Source organism: Pongo pygmaeus, chromosome X (assembly GCF_028885625.2).
Source record: "Pongo pygmaeus isolate AG05252 chromosome X, NHGRI_mPonPyg2-v2.0_pri, whole genome shotgun sequence".
Lineage (NCBI taxonomy): Eukaryota > Metazoa > Chordata > Mammalia > Primates > Hominidae > Pongo > Pongo pygmaeus.
Window position 1 is genome coordinate 55,108,813 of NC_072396.2, and position 17,013 is coordinate 55,125,825.

Below are 17,013 nucleotides of genomic sequence, written 5' to 3' on the forward strand. Positions count from 1 at the left end.
AACAGGCATGTGCCATCACACTTGGCTAATTTTTTTTTTTTTAAGAAGAGTCTTGCTATGTTGCCCAGGCTGGAGTGCAGTGGTGCGATCTTGGCTCACTGCAACCTCCACCTCCTGGGTTCAAGCAATTTTCCTGCCTCAGCCTCTCGAGTAGCTGGGATTACAGGCGCGTGCCAACATGCCCAGCTAATTTTTGTATTTTTAGTAGAGACGGGGTTTCATCATGTTGGGCAGGCTGGTCTCAAACTCCTGACCTCAAGTCAGGCACCCGGCTAATTTTTGTATTTTTAGTAGAGACGGGGTTTCACCATGTTGGGCAGGCTGGTCTCAAACTCCTAATTTTTGTATTTTTAGTAGAGATGGGGTTTCACCATGTTGGCCAGGCTGGTCTTGAACTTCTGACCTCAAGTGATCCACCCGCCTTGGCCTCCCAAAGTGCAGGGATTATAGCTGTGAGCCATCGCTCCTGGCCTCAGTGATAAGTTTTAGTAGATTTCCTGCCCACCACTATTTGTTTCCTTTAGCTTGGGATCTTTATACTGATTTAATTTTTATTTTGCCAGTAGTTTTATCCAAAAGGAAAAACAGGGCCAGGCGTGGTGGCTCATGCCTGTAATCCCAGCACTTTGGGAGGCCAAGGTGATCCAATGACTTGAGGCCAGGAGTTTGAGACCAGCCTGGCCAACATGGCGAAACCCCGTCTCTACTAAAAATAAAAAAATTAGCCAGGCACAGTGGTTCACGCCTGTAATCCTAGCTACTCCAGAGGCTGAGGCAGGAGATTTCCTTGAACCCGGGAGGTGGAGGTTGTAGTGAGCTCAGGTGGCACCACTGCACTCCAGCCTGAGCGACAGAGCGAGACTCTGTCTCAAAAAAAAAAAAAAAAAAAACAGAAAGAGAGAGAGAGAGAGAGGGAGGGAGGGACGAAAGAAAGAAAGGAAGGAAAGGAAAGAAAGAAAGACAGGTGGTAATCTTTGCTCACCTGAAAATGTCTTTTTCTTACCTTCACATAGTAAGAGTGATCTATTGGTTAGAATTTTATCCCTTTATCTTTGGAGTTCAGAAATTTCATCAGGATGTGTCCAGGGTATGTCTTTTTGGTTGTTAATATATATATATATTTTTTGAGACAGGGTCTCTGTTGTCTAGGCTGGAGTGCAATGGTGCCATCATAGCTCACTATAACTTTGAACTCCTGGGATCAACCAGTCCTCCCGCCTCAGCTTCCTGAGAGCTAGGACTACAGGTGCACGCCACCATACCTGGTTAAACTTTTTTTTTTTGTATAGACAAGGTCTCACTATGTTGCCTGGATTAGTCTCAAACTCCTAGTGTAAAGCGATCCTCCCACCTCAGCCTCCCAAAATGCTGGGATGACAGGGTGAGCCATGGCACCCAGCCTTGGTTGTTAATCTTGCTGCTGCCTGTGTCTTTCCAATCTGAAACCTCAAGCCTATGTTCAACTTAAGGAACTTTCGTCTGTTATTTCAGAAAATTATTGCTTCTCCATTTGTACCCTTTTCTCTTTCAGGAACTCCTGTTGTTTAGATTTTAGCTCTCTTGGCTCTGTTGTCCATTTTTTCTTTTATATTTTTGCTCATCATTTCCATTTCTTTGAATTTTTGCTCTAAGTAAGCCCCCTCCTTTGGTCTTCCAGCTTATTAATTTGGTTGTTAGTGATGTCTTTTTTGTTTTTCACTATTTCTATTGAATTTTTTTAAGAGACAGAGTCTCACTATGTTGCCTAGGCTGTTCTCAAACTCCCAGGGTCAAGTGGTCCTCTTGCCTCAGCCTCCTAGCTAGCAACAGGCAGGTGCTACTGTGCCCAGCTTAAGTTTTGACTGTTAAAGCAGTCTGTGTTTGTGTATTTTTTTAAGAGATGGAGTCTTGCTATGTTGCCCAGGCTGGATTAGAACTCCTGGGCTCAAGGGATCCTCCTACCTTAACCTCCCATGTAGCTGGGGCTACAAGCATGTGCCACGGCACCTGGCTTTTGAATTTTTATTCAATGTCAAGTTTTGGGAAATCTTTTTTTCTCACACAGTTCCTTTGAAGTATCTTCTTGATTCTCCTTGAGAATTTGCAGTAGCTCGAGGCTAACCTGGCTAACATGGCAAAACCCCATCTCTACTAAAAATACAAAAATTTGTATTTTTGTATACGAATACGGGAGGCTGAGGCAGGAGAATCGCTTGAACCCGGGAGGCAGAGGTTGCAGTGAGCCCAGATCACACCACTACACTCCATCCTGGGCAATAGAGCAAGAGTCAGTCTCAAAATAAAAAGAATTTGCAGTAGAACTTAAGTTCTGTTTCCTACATTAACTCTGCAGTGGGAGCCAACTGATGTGATTGTGGAGCCTGTTCTCTGTGTGGTATTCTTGAGCTGCTCATATAATATATTTGTTTGTGTATGTCCTGACCTTCCAGAAACTCCTGTCTCTCTAGGAATTCCTTGAACCCCTATGAAGGTGGTAAGAATTAAAGGGAGCCATTCTTCCCAATAGGCCAACTGTGAACGGGATGAGAGATGGGACTTCTTATTGAAGAAGGGGAGAGGCCTCATAAGTTCCTGGGCTTTGCTAGGAACTCCATGATTGGAGAAGTGGTAGATCTCTCCTTTTTGTATCTGAGGGAGGCGGCAGCATTTTGGCTGAGTAGGTCAAGTCCCTTTGGAGGCAATGGCCTGAGCAGGGTCAGCAGGAAGGATAGTTCTTTCCCCACATATTGAGGGCATCTGCCCAGGCTTAGTGGGCTGGGACTCCTTAGATTACCTTCTCATGCTGCCAGCTCCCTCACCTCAGCCTGGCACTTAAATTGTTGAGTTTCCTCCAGTAGGAAGTTCTAGGGGAAAGAGGAGTCACAAGCACATATTCAGGTTACTCTCTGTACAGAATTCCTCTCAGAATTATTTGAATTTGCAATGAAATAATGTTGCAAATATTATATCCAGTACTTCTCTGATACTATTGCTGCCGTCCGCATCTCTTGTCTTCTGCTGGATCTAGACAGACATGGTATCTGAGGCTTCCTAGCTAGGTTCCCAATGTGGCCTGGCCTTGATTCAGGTGTCAACAAATATCGTGTAGATGGATGACGGCTCTTTTCTTTCTTTTTTTTTTCTTTTGTAGAAAATAAAAAGCCAGGTGAAGGTTCCAAGGGCCACAAGAAGATAAGTTGGCCCTACCCTCAGGTAAGGTATGCCTGTTGTTGAGGGTAAGGTCACGAACAGGTTGCTTGCGCTGGGAGAGGCCCACTAAACCCAGTAAATATTGGGTGACTCTGGATAGAGTGCCACAATGGAGTCAGTGGATCTGGCTTTCGCTCCCTCTCTGGGTGGCCACAGCAGAGAATCAGCAGCATTTTTCCCAAGCCATATGCAGCTTCGTGCTTGATTTACCTTGGTAGGGATTATCATTATCCCCATGTTTTAGTTGAGGAAACTGTCCGTGAGAAAGTTCCTAGGTTCAAGGTAACACAACTGGGATTTGAGACTGTCTGATTCTCGAGTCCCTGTTTCTTATGGAGAAGAGGGAGGCCAAAACATCATCTTTGGTTCCTGGATCTCCTGGTCCTGCTTGGAAAGGTGTGGGTAAGTAAGGCTTGGGAAAGAGCAATGAGAAGAAGGTATAGGCCAGAGAAGGCTTGGGTTCTCACAATTTAGTATGGGTGAAGCTCTCAAACTTTAACCAGTCCTCTAGAATCACCTGGAGGATGGGGGAGAACATCGATTGCTGGGCCCCACCTCAGAGTTTCTGATTCAGTAGGTCTGGCATGGCATCCCATGATTTGTATTTCTAGCAAGTTCCCAGGTGCTGCTGCTACTGCTGGTCTGAGGACCACTCTTTTGAGAGTCACTTATCTAGAAAGGTTTTCCCTGGGCCTTGGGAAACCTTCCCAGCTGCCTGTCCCCTCTGAGCGGTCTCCTGTCAGTCCCTGCCTAGCTATGGGAGAGAGGACCTCTACCCAGCCAGATGGGCAGATCTTTGGGGATGGAGCCCATTTTGCCTCTCTCCTTTCTTTGTCCCCACAACTACACTTATCTGAGAAGCTGTAACTCCTGCTGCTCACCTTGGGAGTGAGAGGATGAGAGGATGAGAGGATTGAGAGATAGAAGGGGCATTTATGAGGGGATGTTGTCTTCCTTCTAGGGCTTCTTGCTGCCTTTTTGAGGTGATTTCCATGGGTTCATTACCTCTGTTTTTTTTCTCTTATGTGGTGGCCAGCCTGCAAAGCAAAATGGGAAGAAAGCAACCTCCAAAGTGCCCTCTGCACCTCATTTTGTTTACCCCAATGATCATGCCAATCGAGAGGGTGAATTAAAGAAGAAGAGGGTAAGCTTTTTGCCTTGGTGGGGAGAGAGAGGGCCTGCCTTGAATGCCAGGTCCGCAGAAGTGCTGAATGGAAGGGCAAAGGCAAGAGTTGTTAGGGTTGATGAGGCTATTTGTGGAAGCCAGGAGAGAGGGAGGTTACCATGATACTGGATTTATGTCTGCATTTGTTCACCACCCAGTCCATTGCTGTCTGGCTTATGCTTCCACTGCTCTGCTGACACTACCCCTGCTGGCCTCATCAGCACCTTCCCTGACATCACATTCATGAATAGTGTTCTTCCCTCATCTTATCGGAATGCTCAGCATTTGAGGCTATGCTTTCTTTGAAGCATGTGAACTTTCTTGTCATCTCACTCTCCTGGATGTCTTTCTTCTTCTTTGACTAGCCACTGACAGTCTCTTTTGCCACTTTTTCCTCTTTCTTATCTTTTTTTTTTTTTTTTTTGAGATGGAGTTTCACCTTGTTGCCCCGGCTGGATTGCAGTGGTGTGATCTTGGTTCACTGCAACCTCTACCTCCCGGGTTCAAGCGATTCTCCTGCCTCAGCCTCCTGAGTAGCTGGGATTACAGGCGCGCACTACCACGCCCAGCTAATTTTGTATTTTTAGTAGAGACGGGGTTTCACCATGTTGGTCAGGCTGGTCTTGAACTCCTGACCTCAGGTGATCCACCTGCCTCGGCCTCCCAAAGTGTTGGGATTACAGGCGTGAGCCACCCTGCCTGGCCTTCTTCCTTATCTTTAAATGATGAAGCATCCCAGGACCTTAGCTTCTTTCCATTTCTGGTCTTAAGTGGTTCCACCTGCCTAGGATACATTCTCTCTGCTTTTTATACCCTCTTTTCTCTGCAACTCTTTTCTTCCTTTCATCTCTCTTTTTCTTCTTCTCAAACCCTCATCTCCTGATGTCATATCTTCCCTCTCCCTGGGCCCTGCTCCTCCCACCTCTGCCATGTCACGCCATTTCCTCTGTCACCCATCCCTCCCTTGGGCTGCAGACCCAGTCAGCTCCAGTACCAGTGTGTGTTCACTCGTTAGGTTGAGGAGATGATGGAGAAGCAGCAAGCTGCCCGGGAGCAAGAAAGACAAAAACGCAGGACCATCGAGAGCTACTGTCAGGATGTCCTAAGACGCCAGGAGGAGTTTGAGCATAAGGTAAGAGTGCAGCCCTTGCCCCTGGATAGGTTTGCTCAAAGCGTCTTTTGCCGTTTTTCTGTGAAAGGGAAGAAGGAAGGGTGTGAAGTTGTTGGAGGGGAACAAAGGAATCAGTGTAGAGAGGATAGAAAACCGTGGGGACGGAGGAAGGGAGGGAGGGAGGGATAGAGGGAGATAAAGGGCCATTTTGAGCCTTACCCGTGACTGGACACCTCTGGAGAGCTCCTCTCTCCCAAGGTTGAGCCTAAAGACTGGAGCTGGTGGTGGGGTCAGGGGCTGGGAGAGTTACATGTGACCAGAAGATGGAGTTGGGGGAGAGGGAGCGAGAGTATGAGGAGAGGATTGAGAGACAGAAAGGAGCATATGTGAGGGGATGTTATCTTCCTTCTAGGGCTTCTTGCTGCCTCTTTGGCAGGTGTTCTTGTCTCACACACAGAATACATGCTTGCCAGCTCATACTCCCTTTTCTGACATGCAGTATGTATGCCTCCCCCATCCTGTGTCCCTCATAGATTGTTTTTTTCACACCTCCCTCCTCCATCCCTCCCTTTCACACCCATGTGCACGCTCAGGTCTCCACCTGGTGCTCGAGCACGCACATACACATAGGCGCACACATGAACCATGGGGTTCTGTCCATTTTTCTTCCACTTCCCAGCTTTATTGTTTGGTCAAAGCTACTTTTTGGTGGCCTGAGACTCACATGATTTTTTTTTTTTTTATTATTTTACTTTAAGTTCTAGGGTACATGTGCACAACGTGCAGGTTTGTTACATATGTATCCATGTGCCATGTTGGTGTGCTGCACCCATTAACTTGTCATTTACATTAGGTATATCTCCTAATGCTATCCCTCCCCCCTCCCCCCACCCTACAACAGGCCCCGGTGTGTGATGTTCCCCTTCCTGTGTCCAAGTGTTCTCATTGTTCAATTCCCACCTGTGAGTGAGAACATGCGGTGTTTGGTTTTTTGTCCTTGTGATAGTTTGCTGAGAATGATGGTTTCCAGCTTCATCCATGTCCCTACAAAGGACATGAACTCATCATTTTTTATGGCTGCATAGTATTCCATGGTGTATATGTGCCACATTTTCTTAATCCAGTCTATCATTGAACATTTGGGTTGGTTCCAAGTCTTTGCTATTGTGAATAGTGCTGCAATAAACATATGTGTGCATGTGTCTTTATAGTAACATGATTTATAATCCTTTGGGTATATACCCAGTAATTGGATGGCTGGGTCAGATGGTATTTCTAATTGTAGATCCTTGAGGAATCGCCACACTGTCTTCCACAATGGTTGAACTGGTTTCCAGTCCCACCAGCAGTGTAAAAGTGTTCCTATTTCTCCACATCCTCTCCAGCACCTGTTGTTTCCTGACTTTTTAATGATTGCCATTCTAACTGGTTTGAGATGGTATCTCATTGTGGTTTTGATTCGCATTTCTCTGATGGCCAGGACTCACGTGATTTTTTAAGCCTCCTGTAGTTTCCAAAGCCCTGCTTCTCTTTCTCGCTCTCTCCCCCTCCTCCCCTGGACCATTCTCTTTTTTTTTTTCTCCTTTAGGAGGAAGTTTTGCAGGAATTAAATATGTTTCCTCAGCTGGATGACGAGGCCACGAGGAAGGCTTATTACAAGGAGTTCCGTAAGGTACAGGGTTCCATTTTTTCAGGCTTTTGGGGGAGGGTTCCAGTCCAGCCCTTTTTCCTCTCCATTTCTGTTTTTTCCTGACTGAGATGGAGATTTTTGTTTCACGGGCCTGCGTCACTGCCACCCTATCCTTTCCCTGCCCTCATCCCCTGGTCCTCTGCCCTGCAGGTGGTGGAATACTCTGATGTGATTCTGGAAGTCCTGGATGCCAGAGACCCATTAGGCTGCCGCTGCTTCCAAATGGAGGAGGCTGTCCTGCGAGCACAAGGCAACAAGAAACTGGTCCTAGTCTTGAACAAGATTGGTGGGTGTTAGGCAGGATTGGGTGTGACAGGGAAGGTGGGCAGGCCATCTTTAATGTCTAGCTTGGACCAGACACTGAACCCAGCAACTCAGTGATACTCATAATAGTCATGCAAAGTAGAAATTTTTGTTCCGACTTTCAAAGCCTGTATCACAGAGTATGGTACAAGTTAGGTGTGGAGTCCAAGCCTGTCTGCCTTTCAGTCCCCTGTTCTTGCCATTTTGAGCCTTCTCTGTTTTTGGACAACCCTGGAGAGTTCCTCCTCCCTCAACTCAAAGACTAGGGCAGAGGAGCACATGGTCTCAGGAGTCACTCATGTCTGGGGTTCAGCCCCCCACCTGTCCTGATTCTTTTCTCTGAGACACTGGATAAGTCATGCCACCTCCAAGAGCTCCTGTTTCTCTAGCTGTAAAATGGGCCATGGGTATCCCAACTTCACAGATTTGTTGTAAGAATTAATGATAAAATGCTTGGTACATGATGGTCAGTACTTCACACATGATAGCCATTCTTTTTAGTGTTATCTTTGACATTTGGCCCAACCTAGAATGATCCAGAGAGGGGATAGGAAACACAATATTTGGGGGATCTTTGATGCTCCTGGCGCTGTTTTGGAAAGAGAACATTTGGGACCAGATAGCTAGTTTGTCCATTTTCCCTGAGGAAACAGAGGCCCCCTCAGGGAGGGCTAACGCATCCCATAGACCAGACTGTCCTTTCTAACTCCAACCTGCGGACTGGATGGGAATGACAGGGCCAGTTGGGAGACCTGTTGATGGTAGGTGGGCCTAGCTTTGGGTACGGGTGGAGGTGTCTTTGGAGGGAACCATGGAGGTGTTGTTCTGCTTACCAGCCCCATCCATTCCTATATTTAACCCAGACCTGGTCCCCAAGGAGGTTGTGGAGAAATGGCTGGATTACCTTCGGAATGAGTTGCCAACCGTGGCTTTCAAGGCCAGTACCCAGCATCAGGTCAAAAACCTGGTAAGCCTGGGGCTAGGGTCATCTAGCCGCTTTCAGGGTAGTTTGGAGCCAGAGCTGGGAGGGTCGTGACTTGGACTGGGACCTCCAGCCCTTTAGTAATTGAACTGGGCCTTCAACTTTGAGCTTTTTGCTCCACCGAGTGACTTTTTTTTTTTTTTTGAGATGGAGTTTCACTCTTATTGCCCAGGTTGGAATGCAATGGTGTGATCTCGGCTCACTGCAACCTCCACCTCCTGGGTTCAAATGATTCTCCTGCCTCAGCCTCCAAAGTAGCTGGGATTACAGGCACGCGTCACCATGCCCTGCTAATTTTTGTATTTTTAGTAGAGGTGGGTTTCGCCATGTTGACCAGGCTGGTCTCGAACTCTGACTTCAGGTGATCTACCCGCCTCGGCCTCCCAATGTGCTGGGATTACAGGCATGAGCCACCATGCCTGGCCAGTGACTTCTTAATATTAGTTTCACTTGACTTCTTCCTGTATTATCACTCTTCAGGAAGCATTTATTTTTTTTTCAGTTGTAAGGATAAAACATAATGTCTATAGGGAATTTGTAAAATACAGTTAACTACTTGTTTGTTTTTTTATTTATTTGAGACAGAGTCTCACTCTGTTTCCCAGGCTGGAGTGCAATGGCATGATCTTGGCTCACTGCAACTGCTGCCCGCCAGGTTCAAGCAATTCTCCTGCCTCAGCCTCCTGAGTAGCTGGGACTACAGGCATGTGCCACCATGCCTGGCTAATTTTTGTATTTTTAGTAGAGATGGGGTTTCGTTGTGTTGGCCGGGCTGGTCTCAAGCTCCTGACTTCAGGTGATCCACCCGCCTTGGCCTCCCAAAGTGCTGGGATTACAGGCGTGAGCCACCACTTCCGGTCTAACTTTATTTTTTATTTTTTGAGACAGTCTCACTTTGTCACCCAGGCTAGAGGGCACTAGCACCATCTCGGCTCACTGCAATCTCTGCTTCCTGGGTTCAAGTGATTCTTGTGCCTCAGCCTCTAGAGTAGCCAGGATTGTGGCTAAGTTTTATGTGTTTTTTTTAGTAGAGATGGGGTTTCACCACGTTGGCCAGGCTGGTCTCGAACTCCTGACCTCAGGTGATCTACCAGCCTTGGCTTCCCAAAATGCTAGGATTATAGATGTGAGCCACTGTGCACAACCAACTACTTGTTAACTTTAAAAAATATGTATACCTCCAATCATTTTTCTCTTTGAAACAAATCACAGTTCTTCCCAATTATATCATTAATAGAGAAATATGTATGCTTTGTAAAATATTAATACAGAAACTGATTGTTTCTGGGAGAGAAATTGGATACTAAGGGACTTTTTTTTTCAATTTTGCATTGGATGTTAAACGTATTTAAAAATAAAGTAGAAAAAATAAAATTAACTGCAGATAAAGGTTAAATACCCTTTCACCAGTCTCCCTAATTCTAGTCTCCTTTATTCATACCCAGAGGTAACTACCATTGACAATTTGGTGTGCATTCTTCCAGACTTTATTTATTTTAGATACAGGGTCTCAATTGGTCATCCAGGCCTCAGTGCAGTGTCGTGATGATAGCTCATTGCAGCCTCAAACTGCTGGGCTCAAGCCATCCTCCTGCCTCAGCCTCCTGAGTACCTTGAACTATAAGTGCATGCCACCATGCCAGGCTAATTTTTATCTTTTTTATTTTTGTAGAGATGGGGGGGGTCTTGCTTTGTTGCCCAGGCTGGTCTCGAACTCCTGGCCTCAAGTGACCCTCCCATCTCAGCCTTCCAAAGTGCGGAGATTACAGGCGTAAGCCACTGCACTCGGCCTTCTTCCAAATGTTATTCTGTGCTTTGGATATACATAGAAGTGTATATATAAAGAGGGAATACTGTTTGGAAGTATTATGTATATCATTCTGTGGCTTAGTTTTTTTTTTCTTTTGGACATCTTTATATAGAGATGTGCCTTTTCGATGCTGAATACAATTAGTTTCCAGTTTTTTATCGTTATAACCTGGGCTTCCACAAATACCCTTGCACATGTCTCCTTGGCACATGGGCAAGTGTGTGTTTGTAGGTGAGGTAGAGAAAGGGAGTGGCTGGGTCATAGCCTTTCTGCATTTTACCTTTACCTAGACACTGATGAATCACCCTCCATGATGGCTGTACCAATTTATACTCCCACCAGTGGGGTAGATGAATGTGTGAGAGGGCCTCTTTTCCGACACCCTTGGCAACATTTGATAGCATTAAACTTTTAAACCTTTCAGAAACATGATACCTTATTTACATTTTCTTGGCCTTTTTTAAATTTAAATTTTAATTTTTTTTGAGACGGAGTTTCGCTCTTGTTGCCCAGGCCAGAGTGGGATGGCACGATCTCGGCTCACTGCAACTTCTGCCTCCCGGGTTCAAGTGATTCTCCTCCCTCAGCCTCCCGAGTAGCTGGGATGACAGGCATGCGCTACCACGCCTGGCTAATTTTGTATTTTTAGTAGAGACAGGGTTTCACCATGTTGGTCAGGCTGGTCTTGAACTCCTGACCTCAAGTGATCCACCTGCTTTAGCTTCCCAAAGTGCTGGGATTACAGGTGTGAGCCACCGTGCCCAGCTTCTTGGCCTTTTTGATGGCAAAAATAGAAGCCGCCTTTTCTTTCTTTTTTTTCTTTCTTTTTTTTTTTTTTTTTTTTTTGAGATGACATCTCACTCTATCGCCCAGGCTGGGGTGCACTGGTGCAATCTTGAGTCACTGCAACCTCTGCCTCCTGGGTTCAAGTGATTCTTCTGCCTCAGCCTCCCGAGTAGCTGGGATTACAGGTGCGCGCCACCACACCCAGCTAATTTTTGTATTTTTAGTAGAGACGTGGTTTTGCCGTGTTGGCCAGGCTGGTCTTAAACTCGTGACCTCAAGTGATCCGCCTGCCTTGGCCTCCCAAAGTGCTGGATTACAGACATGAGCCACAGCACCCGGCCAGAAGCCACCTTTTCTAACAGCTGTATTTCATTTGTATTCCACTTTAAGGCTACAGCTTTTTAACCTGTTTCTTATCGATGGATCTATAGGCTAATTGCAATTTTGTGATATTGGAAACAATGCTGTGGCTGGGCGTGGTGGCTCATGCCTGTAATCCCAGCACTTTGGGAGGCCAAGGTGGGCAGATTGCTTGATGCCAGGAGTTTGAGACCAGCCTGACCAACATGGTGAAACTCTTGTCTCTACTAAAAATACAAAAGTTAGCCGGGTGTGGTGGTGCATGCCTGTAGTCCCAGCTACTTGGGATGTTGAGGCATGAGAATTGTTTGAACCCAGGAGGTGGAGGTTGCAGTGAGCCAAGGTTGCGCCACCACACTCCTGCCTGGGTGACAGAGTAAGACTCTTTCTCAAAGAAAAAAAGTAAGGGAAGAGGAGGGAGGGAATTCTGGGCAGGGGAGGTGGCATCAGGAGTAAAAGTTGGGATGGCCTTGTCCTGTGTGAGGAATTGAGGGAGGGTAGGCTGTGGGCCAGGCTCCCTCTCATCCCTGCGCAGGCAGGGAGGGTGGGCATCCCTGTTGTGCACACAGGGCACTGAGGCCTGGAGAAGGGAAGCAGGCTTTGCTGGACATAGGCCCGTGAGAAGTAGACGTGGAGCTCAAACCTGGCCTATTTAGAGCCAGGATGCCATCCTGCCACTGCCGAGGGAGGCAAGTGACATGTGTCGAAGCAGAGGCAGGGGCAGAGAAGACTGGAGACACAAAGACAGTGGAGGGGAATGGGGAAGTGACACGTGTTCAAGATCTGTGTGAGAAGCCTTCCGTTTCAGGCTGAGGAGCTCAGTGATCATAGGGAGGCCCTGAAAGTTGGAAATCTGGGCTCAGACCCCATCTGCTACCTGATGTCTCTCCTGTAATATTCCTTTTTTTTTTCCAGAATCGTTGCAGCGTGCCAGTAGATCAGGCCTCTGAGTCATTGCTGAAAAGCAAAGCCTGCTTTGGAGCTGAAAACCTCATGAGGGTTCTGGGGAACTATTGCCGCCTTGGTGAAGTGCGCACCCACATTCGTGTGGGTGTTGTGGGTAAGACCTGCTGGGTGGTCATGGGGCCCAGGCTTCTTTCTTGGGCGGACACTTCACTGGGGGAAAGGATCCTGGGAGCTTCATTGTCTTTTGGGGGAAGAGAGGAGTGGTTCAGGAAGGGTTTCGTGATTTGTAACTTGGATGAGTGGGCATCACTGTGTATTGAGTATTAGATCCGTGGAGCAAATGCAGGGTGCCAAGCTTGGAGTTGGTACCATCTCATCCTATCAGAGCTATGGGAGGGTGGGATGACCATCTACCTTTTACGGATGTGAATTCTAAGTGAGGCCCAGAGAAGGGCAAAGGGACTTTTGGAGCTCAGCCCTGTGCAAGACAAGGCAGAGCTGAGGATCAAACCTGGGCCTTTCTGGAACACAGGTTCCTGAGGGAGGGATGATGGGAATGGAGTAGGGAAATTGAGAGAGGCAGAGATAGATCACCAGAGAGAGAATGTGAAGCCATGTGAGAAAGACATTGGAGAGAGAACTAGACACTGAGAAGGTATAGCTACGCATACCGGGATAGATACAGAAGAAGACACAGAGAATGCACTGGGAAGCCAGATGGCAGGATTGGTGGGGAATGGAAAGAGGAGACAAATTTACATGATGGAGGCATGTAAAGAGGGAGATACAATCAGAAACACCAAAAGGGACATAGAAACAGACATGTGTACAGAGATCTGCCGAGGGAGACATAGGAAGGGTAGAGATAACCCATGTATGTAGAGAGGCAGACATGTGTTCCCAAAGAAAGAATGAGAGAGACAAACACACTATAGGGATAGAGACAGATTCAGAGAGAGATATACATGGAAGCAGACTGGACAAGGCTGTAGGTACAGAGGAACACATACACATAGCTCTTAAGTACACATACAGATCCACAAACATATACACAGACCCACGCTACAGACCCAGAGATCCAGAGGAGACACATCTAGAGAGACAGAACCAGAGTCAAAATGCATGTATACTAAGCCCTTCCCACACACACCTATCCCAACGCTGCTCCCCCAACGCGCATAGAACCACAAGGAGGGCTGGATGTAGCAGCTCATTCATGCCCGTAGCCCCAGCACTTTGGGAGGCTGAGGCGCACAGATCACTTGAGGTCAGGAGTTTGAGACCAGCATGGCCAACATGGCGAAACCCCATGTCTACTAAAAATACAAAAATTAGCTGTGTGTGGTGGCGGGCATCTGTAATCCCGGGTACTCGGGAAGCCGAGGCAGGAGAATCACTTGAATCTGGGAGGTGGAGGTTACAGTGAGTTGAGATCCTGCCACTGTTGAGATCCAGCCTGGGCAACAGAGCGAGACTCCGTCTCAAAAAAAAAGAAGACACGCATGTGCCCACATACACTTTGACCCTCGAACATAATCACATACCCAGAGTCACAGAGGGATACAAATACACAGACATGTCACGTTGAGGCAGGTATGTGTACCTGTACAGAGAGAAATAGAGACATACAGAGAGGAGGTTAAGGAGGCGCAGCCAGGGAGAGAGTAGAAGAGACACCGTGAGACACATACAGAGAGGCATCCATGAAGTGACCAGCCCACAGAGATGAGGAGCATGGACAGAGGCTGACAGGAGTTGACATGGAGGAATTACAAATAGAGGCAGGATTGGTGGGGTGGAGAGAATCAGAGAAAAGAACAATGGCCAGAATGAGAGACAGACAAATTGGCAGAGAAAGATACAGAGACACAGAGAGAAACAAAGATAAGATAGAGAAAGAGACTGAGTGGGAGAGAGACAAGAAAAGGAAAAAGTGGTGATACTGAGAATGGGAATGACAGAGAGAGAGAGAGAGAGAGAGAAAGAGAGAGAGAGATGTGTAGAGACTTCCATGCATGATGATATTTAGAATGAGAATGACCTAGAGAGGGAGGGGGGAGAGAGGTGTGCAGAGGCTTCATGCACGAGAGGTATACTTAGACATATACTTTTCTTTTCTTTAGGCAATCAGCTTTCTCGGGTTGAAACAAGCATATGCTTGAGACAATAGTACACACATGTAAATTGAGCACATACAGAAAGAGAACGGTGAGAATGAGGCCCAGTGAGGGGAAACACAAAGACATCCACAGGCTGAGAATGGCTGACAGATGCCCAAACAGCAAAATACACACCTCAGGTAGACAGCTGCACAGAGAGACTGGCATCTGGAGATGACCTCCATCCCCATCCATGGAATGATACACCCAGACAGGTTGTTCTCTGTTTCTTAGACATTTTTTGATGTCCACCTTCTGTTGGATTGTGCCACTGAGGCCTTGCATTGAGGACCTCTGCCTGGCTGATTGTGGGTGGGAGGTTGGTGTCACGTCTAGAAAGAGGGACATACCTATCTAGCATGCTCACAAATGGAGGGGAGAGGTAGAAAGGCCCTGTAGGGGCTTTGTCAGGGCCTGGGGTGGGAAGGGAGGAGGCCAGGCTCAATTTTTTGGCTTTCCCATGGCCTGGTTACTGCCCCTGGCTAGGCCTCCCTCACACAGGCTGGCCTGAGTGTTCCTGAGGGCCTCTTCTGCCCTGAGCCATCTGCTGCTACTTTGTAGGTCTTCCCAATGTTGGGAAAAGCAGCCTGATCAATAGCCTGAAGCGCAGCCGCGCATGCGGCGTGGGAGCTGTTCCTGGAATTACCAAGTAAGCACCTGCCTGCTCCTCCACTCCACAATTCCTTGACCCTACCATTTCCCCCCAACTCCCATGCCTTCAGCCCCTGTCCCTTTCCTTATCATGGACCATCCCCTGATGCTTTCCCCAGGCATGGGAGTCTCATAGCCCTCATTTTCCTGATACACCCTAGGTGTAGGCCAGGTCCCCACATGGGTGGTTCCCATTAGCGCCTTGAAGCTTCTGAATAACGATGCAAGATTGGGCTACTAATGGGAGCTCTGTTGACTGGATGAAGCAGCTGAGGCTTGGAGAGTCAAGCTTGCCCAAGGTCTTGCAGCTCAGTTCCCAGTGGCAGAGGATAGATTAGAATCAGCCTCAAGTCTGTAGAGCCCCAGTCACCCCTCCTCCAGCTCTACATCTCTCCACCTTCGTCTCTAATACACCCTCCCCTCACTCCTTTACACTCCCACATCCCAGGCCCACCTTTGTGATTGGGGCCTCTATGATGCCAGGTACATCCGGGCTTTCTTCTTCCCCGCCCCAGATTCATGCAGGAGGTCTACCTGGACAAGTTCATCCGGCTGTTGGATGCTCCAGGCATTGTCCCAGGGCCCAACTCAGAAGTGGGCACCATCCTGCGTAACTGCGTCCACGTGCAGAAGCTGGCAGACCCTGTGACCCCAGTGGAGACCATCCTGCAGCGCTGCAACCTGGAGGAGGTCCGCAGCAGAGCCCTGGCTGATGCCCTGCCCTACTCCAAGGGCCCTTCATTCCTCCTCATGACTTCTCTCCTTCCTCCCTTCACCAGATTTCCAACTATTATGGTGTCTCTGGGTTCCAGACCACTGAGCACTTTCTGACGGCAGTGGCCCACCGTTTGGGGAAGAAGAAGAAGGGAGGCTTATACAGTCAGGAACAGGCGGCCAAAGCTGTCCTAGCTGACTGGGTGAGGTGAGGAGGGGGTTAGGGGTAAGGGTGAGGCTCGCTGGGAGCCTGGTTCCCTAAAGGGGCTCATCTGTGCTCATTGCCGCTGGGGCAGCTTGACTTCCTGGGTCTTGGGGCAGAGGATGGCCTAGGTGCCAGGTCATGTTCTGCTTGAGACTTTATGCCCAGTGATTATCCAGCAACTCAGTGCCTTCTTGTTCAGAAACCACTGTCTGGGTTTTCTTGTTCCGTTGCTGTTTCTGGCCTGCAAACTCGTCTCTTGGATTGTCATTGGTTCTCTCAGTGACAGCACCACTAATCTCCCCTATCTCCCAATGCAGTGGGAAGATCAGCTTTTATATACCACCACCAGCCACTCACACTCTGCCCACCCATCTCAGTGCTGAGATCGTTAAGGAAATGACTGAGGTCTTTGACATTGAGGATATTGAGCAGGCCAATGAAGACACCATGGAATGTAAGTGTGGGCAGGGTGGGTGCACTTGGTCTTGCACTAGTGGGGCCACACAGACCTGACAGCAAATCTCACGTTTGACCTCCCGCTTCCTTGGCCCTACTTGGGCTTTGGGCAAGTTGCTTAAGCAGCTTGAGGCCTAATTTCTTTTCTTGCAAGGTGGGGAATTCTAATCTGGCCCTGGCAGAGCGGGTTGGGGGAGGGTGGTTGTGAGCTTTTGGTAAATACGAAAGAAAAAGTTCCTGGTACCCATTGAGGTGCTCTGGAAATGTGAGGCTCCATTCCTGTCTCTTGCGACCTGGAATGGACTGAGACGTTCTCTCAAAAACTCTCTAATGTTGCCTTAGGCTTTTTCACAACCATTTCAGGTCCACTTCTAGATTTTCCTTCTTACCCCCATCGGTGAGTAAGGTACCCAAATCACAGAAAGCTGATATTTGCCAAAAGGATGTCAGCAGAGGTGGCCTTTGACCCAGTTCTCCTGCCCTGTTGAAGACTCTTCCAGCTCAGAGGAGCTGGGTGTCCAAAAGT

The 17,013-nt window shown here is 47.9% G+C and overlaps 1 protein-coding gene across 7 annotated transcripts in view; it reads left to right on the forward strand.

Annotated features, from left to right (window-relative positions):
• GNL3L (G protein nucleolar 3 like) overlaps positions 1–17,013 on the forward strand; it is an 87,018-nt gene that overhangs the window by 7,661 nt on the left and 62,344 nt on the right. For all 7 annotated transcript variants that reach the window (XM_054471458.2, XM_063660256.1, XM_054471460.2 and 4 more), the window contains 11 exons: positions 3,131–3,192; positions 4,226–4,333; positions 5,370–5,486; positions 7,054–7,137; positions 7,306–7,441; positions 8,322–8,425; positions 12,312–12,456; positions 15,023–15,110; positions 15,628–15,802; positions 15,892–16,034; positions 16,349–16,485. In XM_054471458.2, coding sequence (XP_054327433.1) covers positions 3,131–3,192; positions 4,226–4,333; positions 5,370–5,486; positions 7,054–7,137; positions 7,306–7,441; positions 8,322–8,425; positions 12,312–12,456; positions 15,023–15,110; positions 15,628–15,802; positions 15,892–16,034; positions 16,349–16,485 — 1,299 coding nt within the window. The remainder of the gene's footprint in view (positions 1–3,130; positions 3,193–4,225; positions 4,334–5,369; positions 5,487–7,053; positions 7,138–7,305; positions 7,442–8,321; positions 8,426–12,311; positions 12,457–15,022; positions 15,111–15,627; positions 15,803–15,891; positions 16,035–16,348; positions 16,486–17,013) is intronic.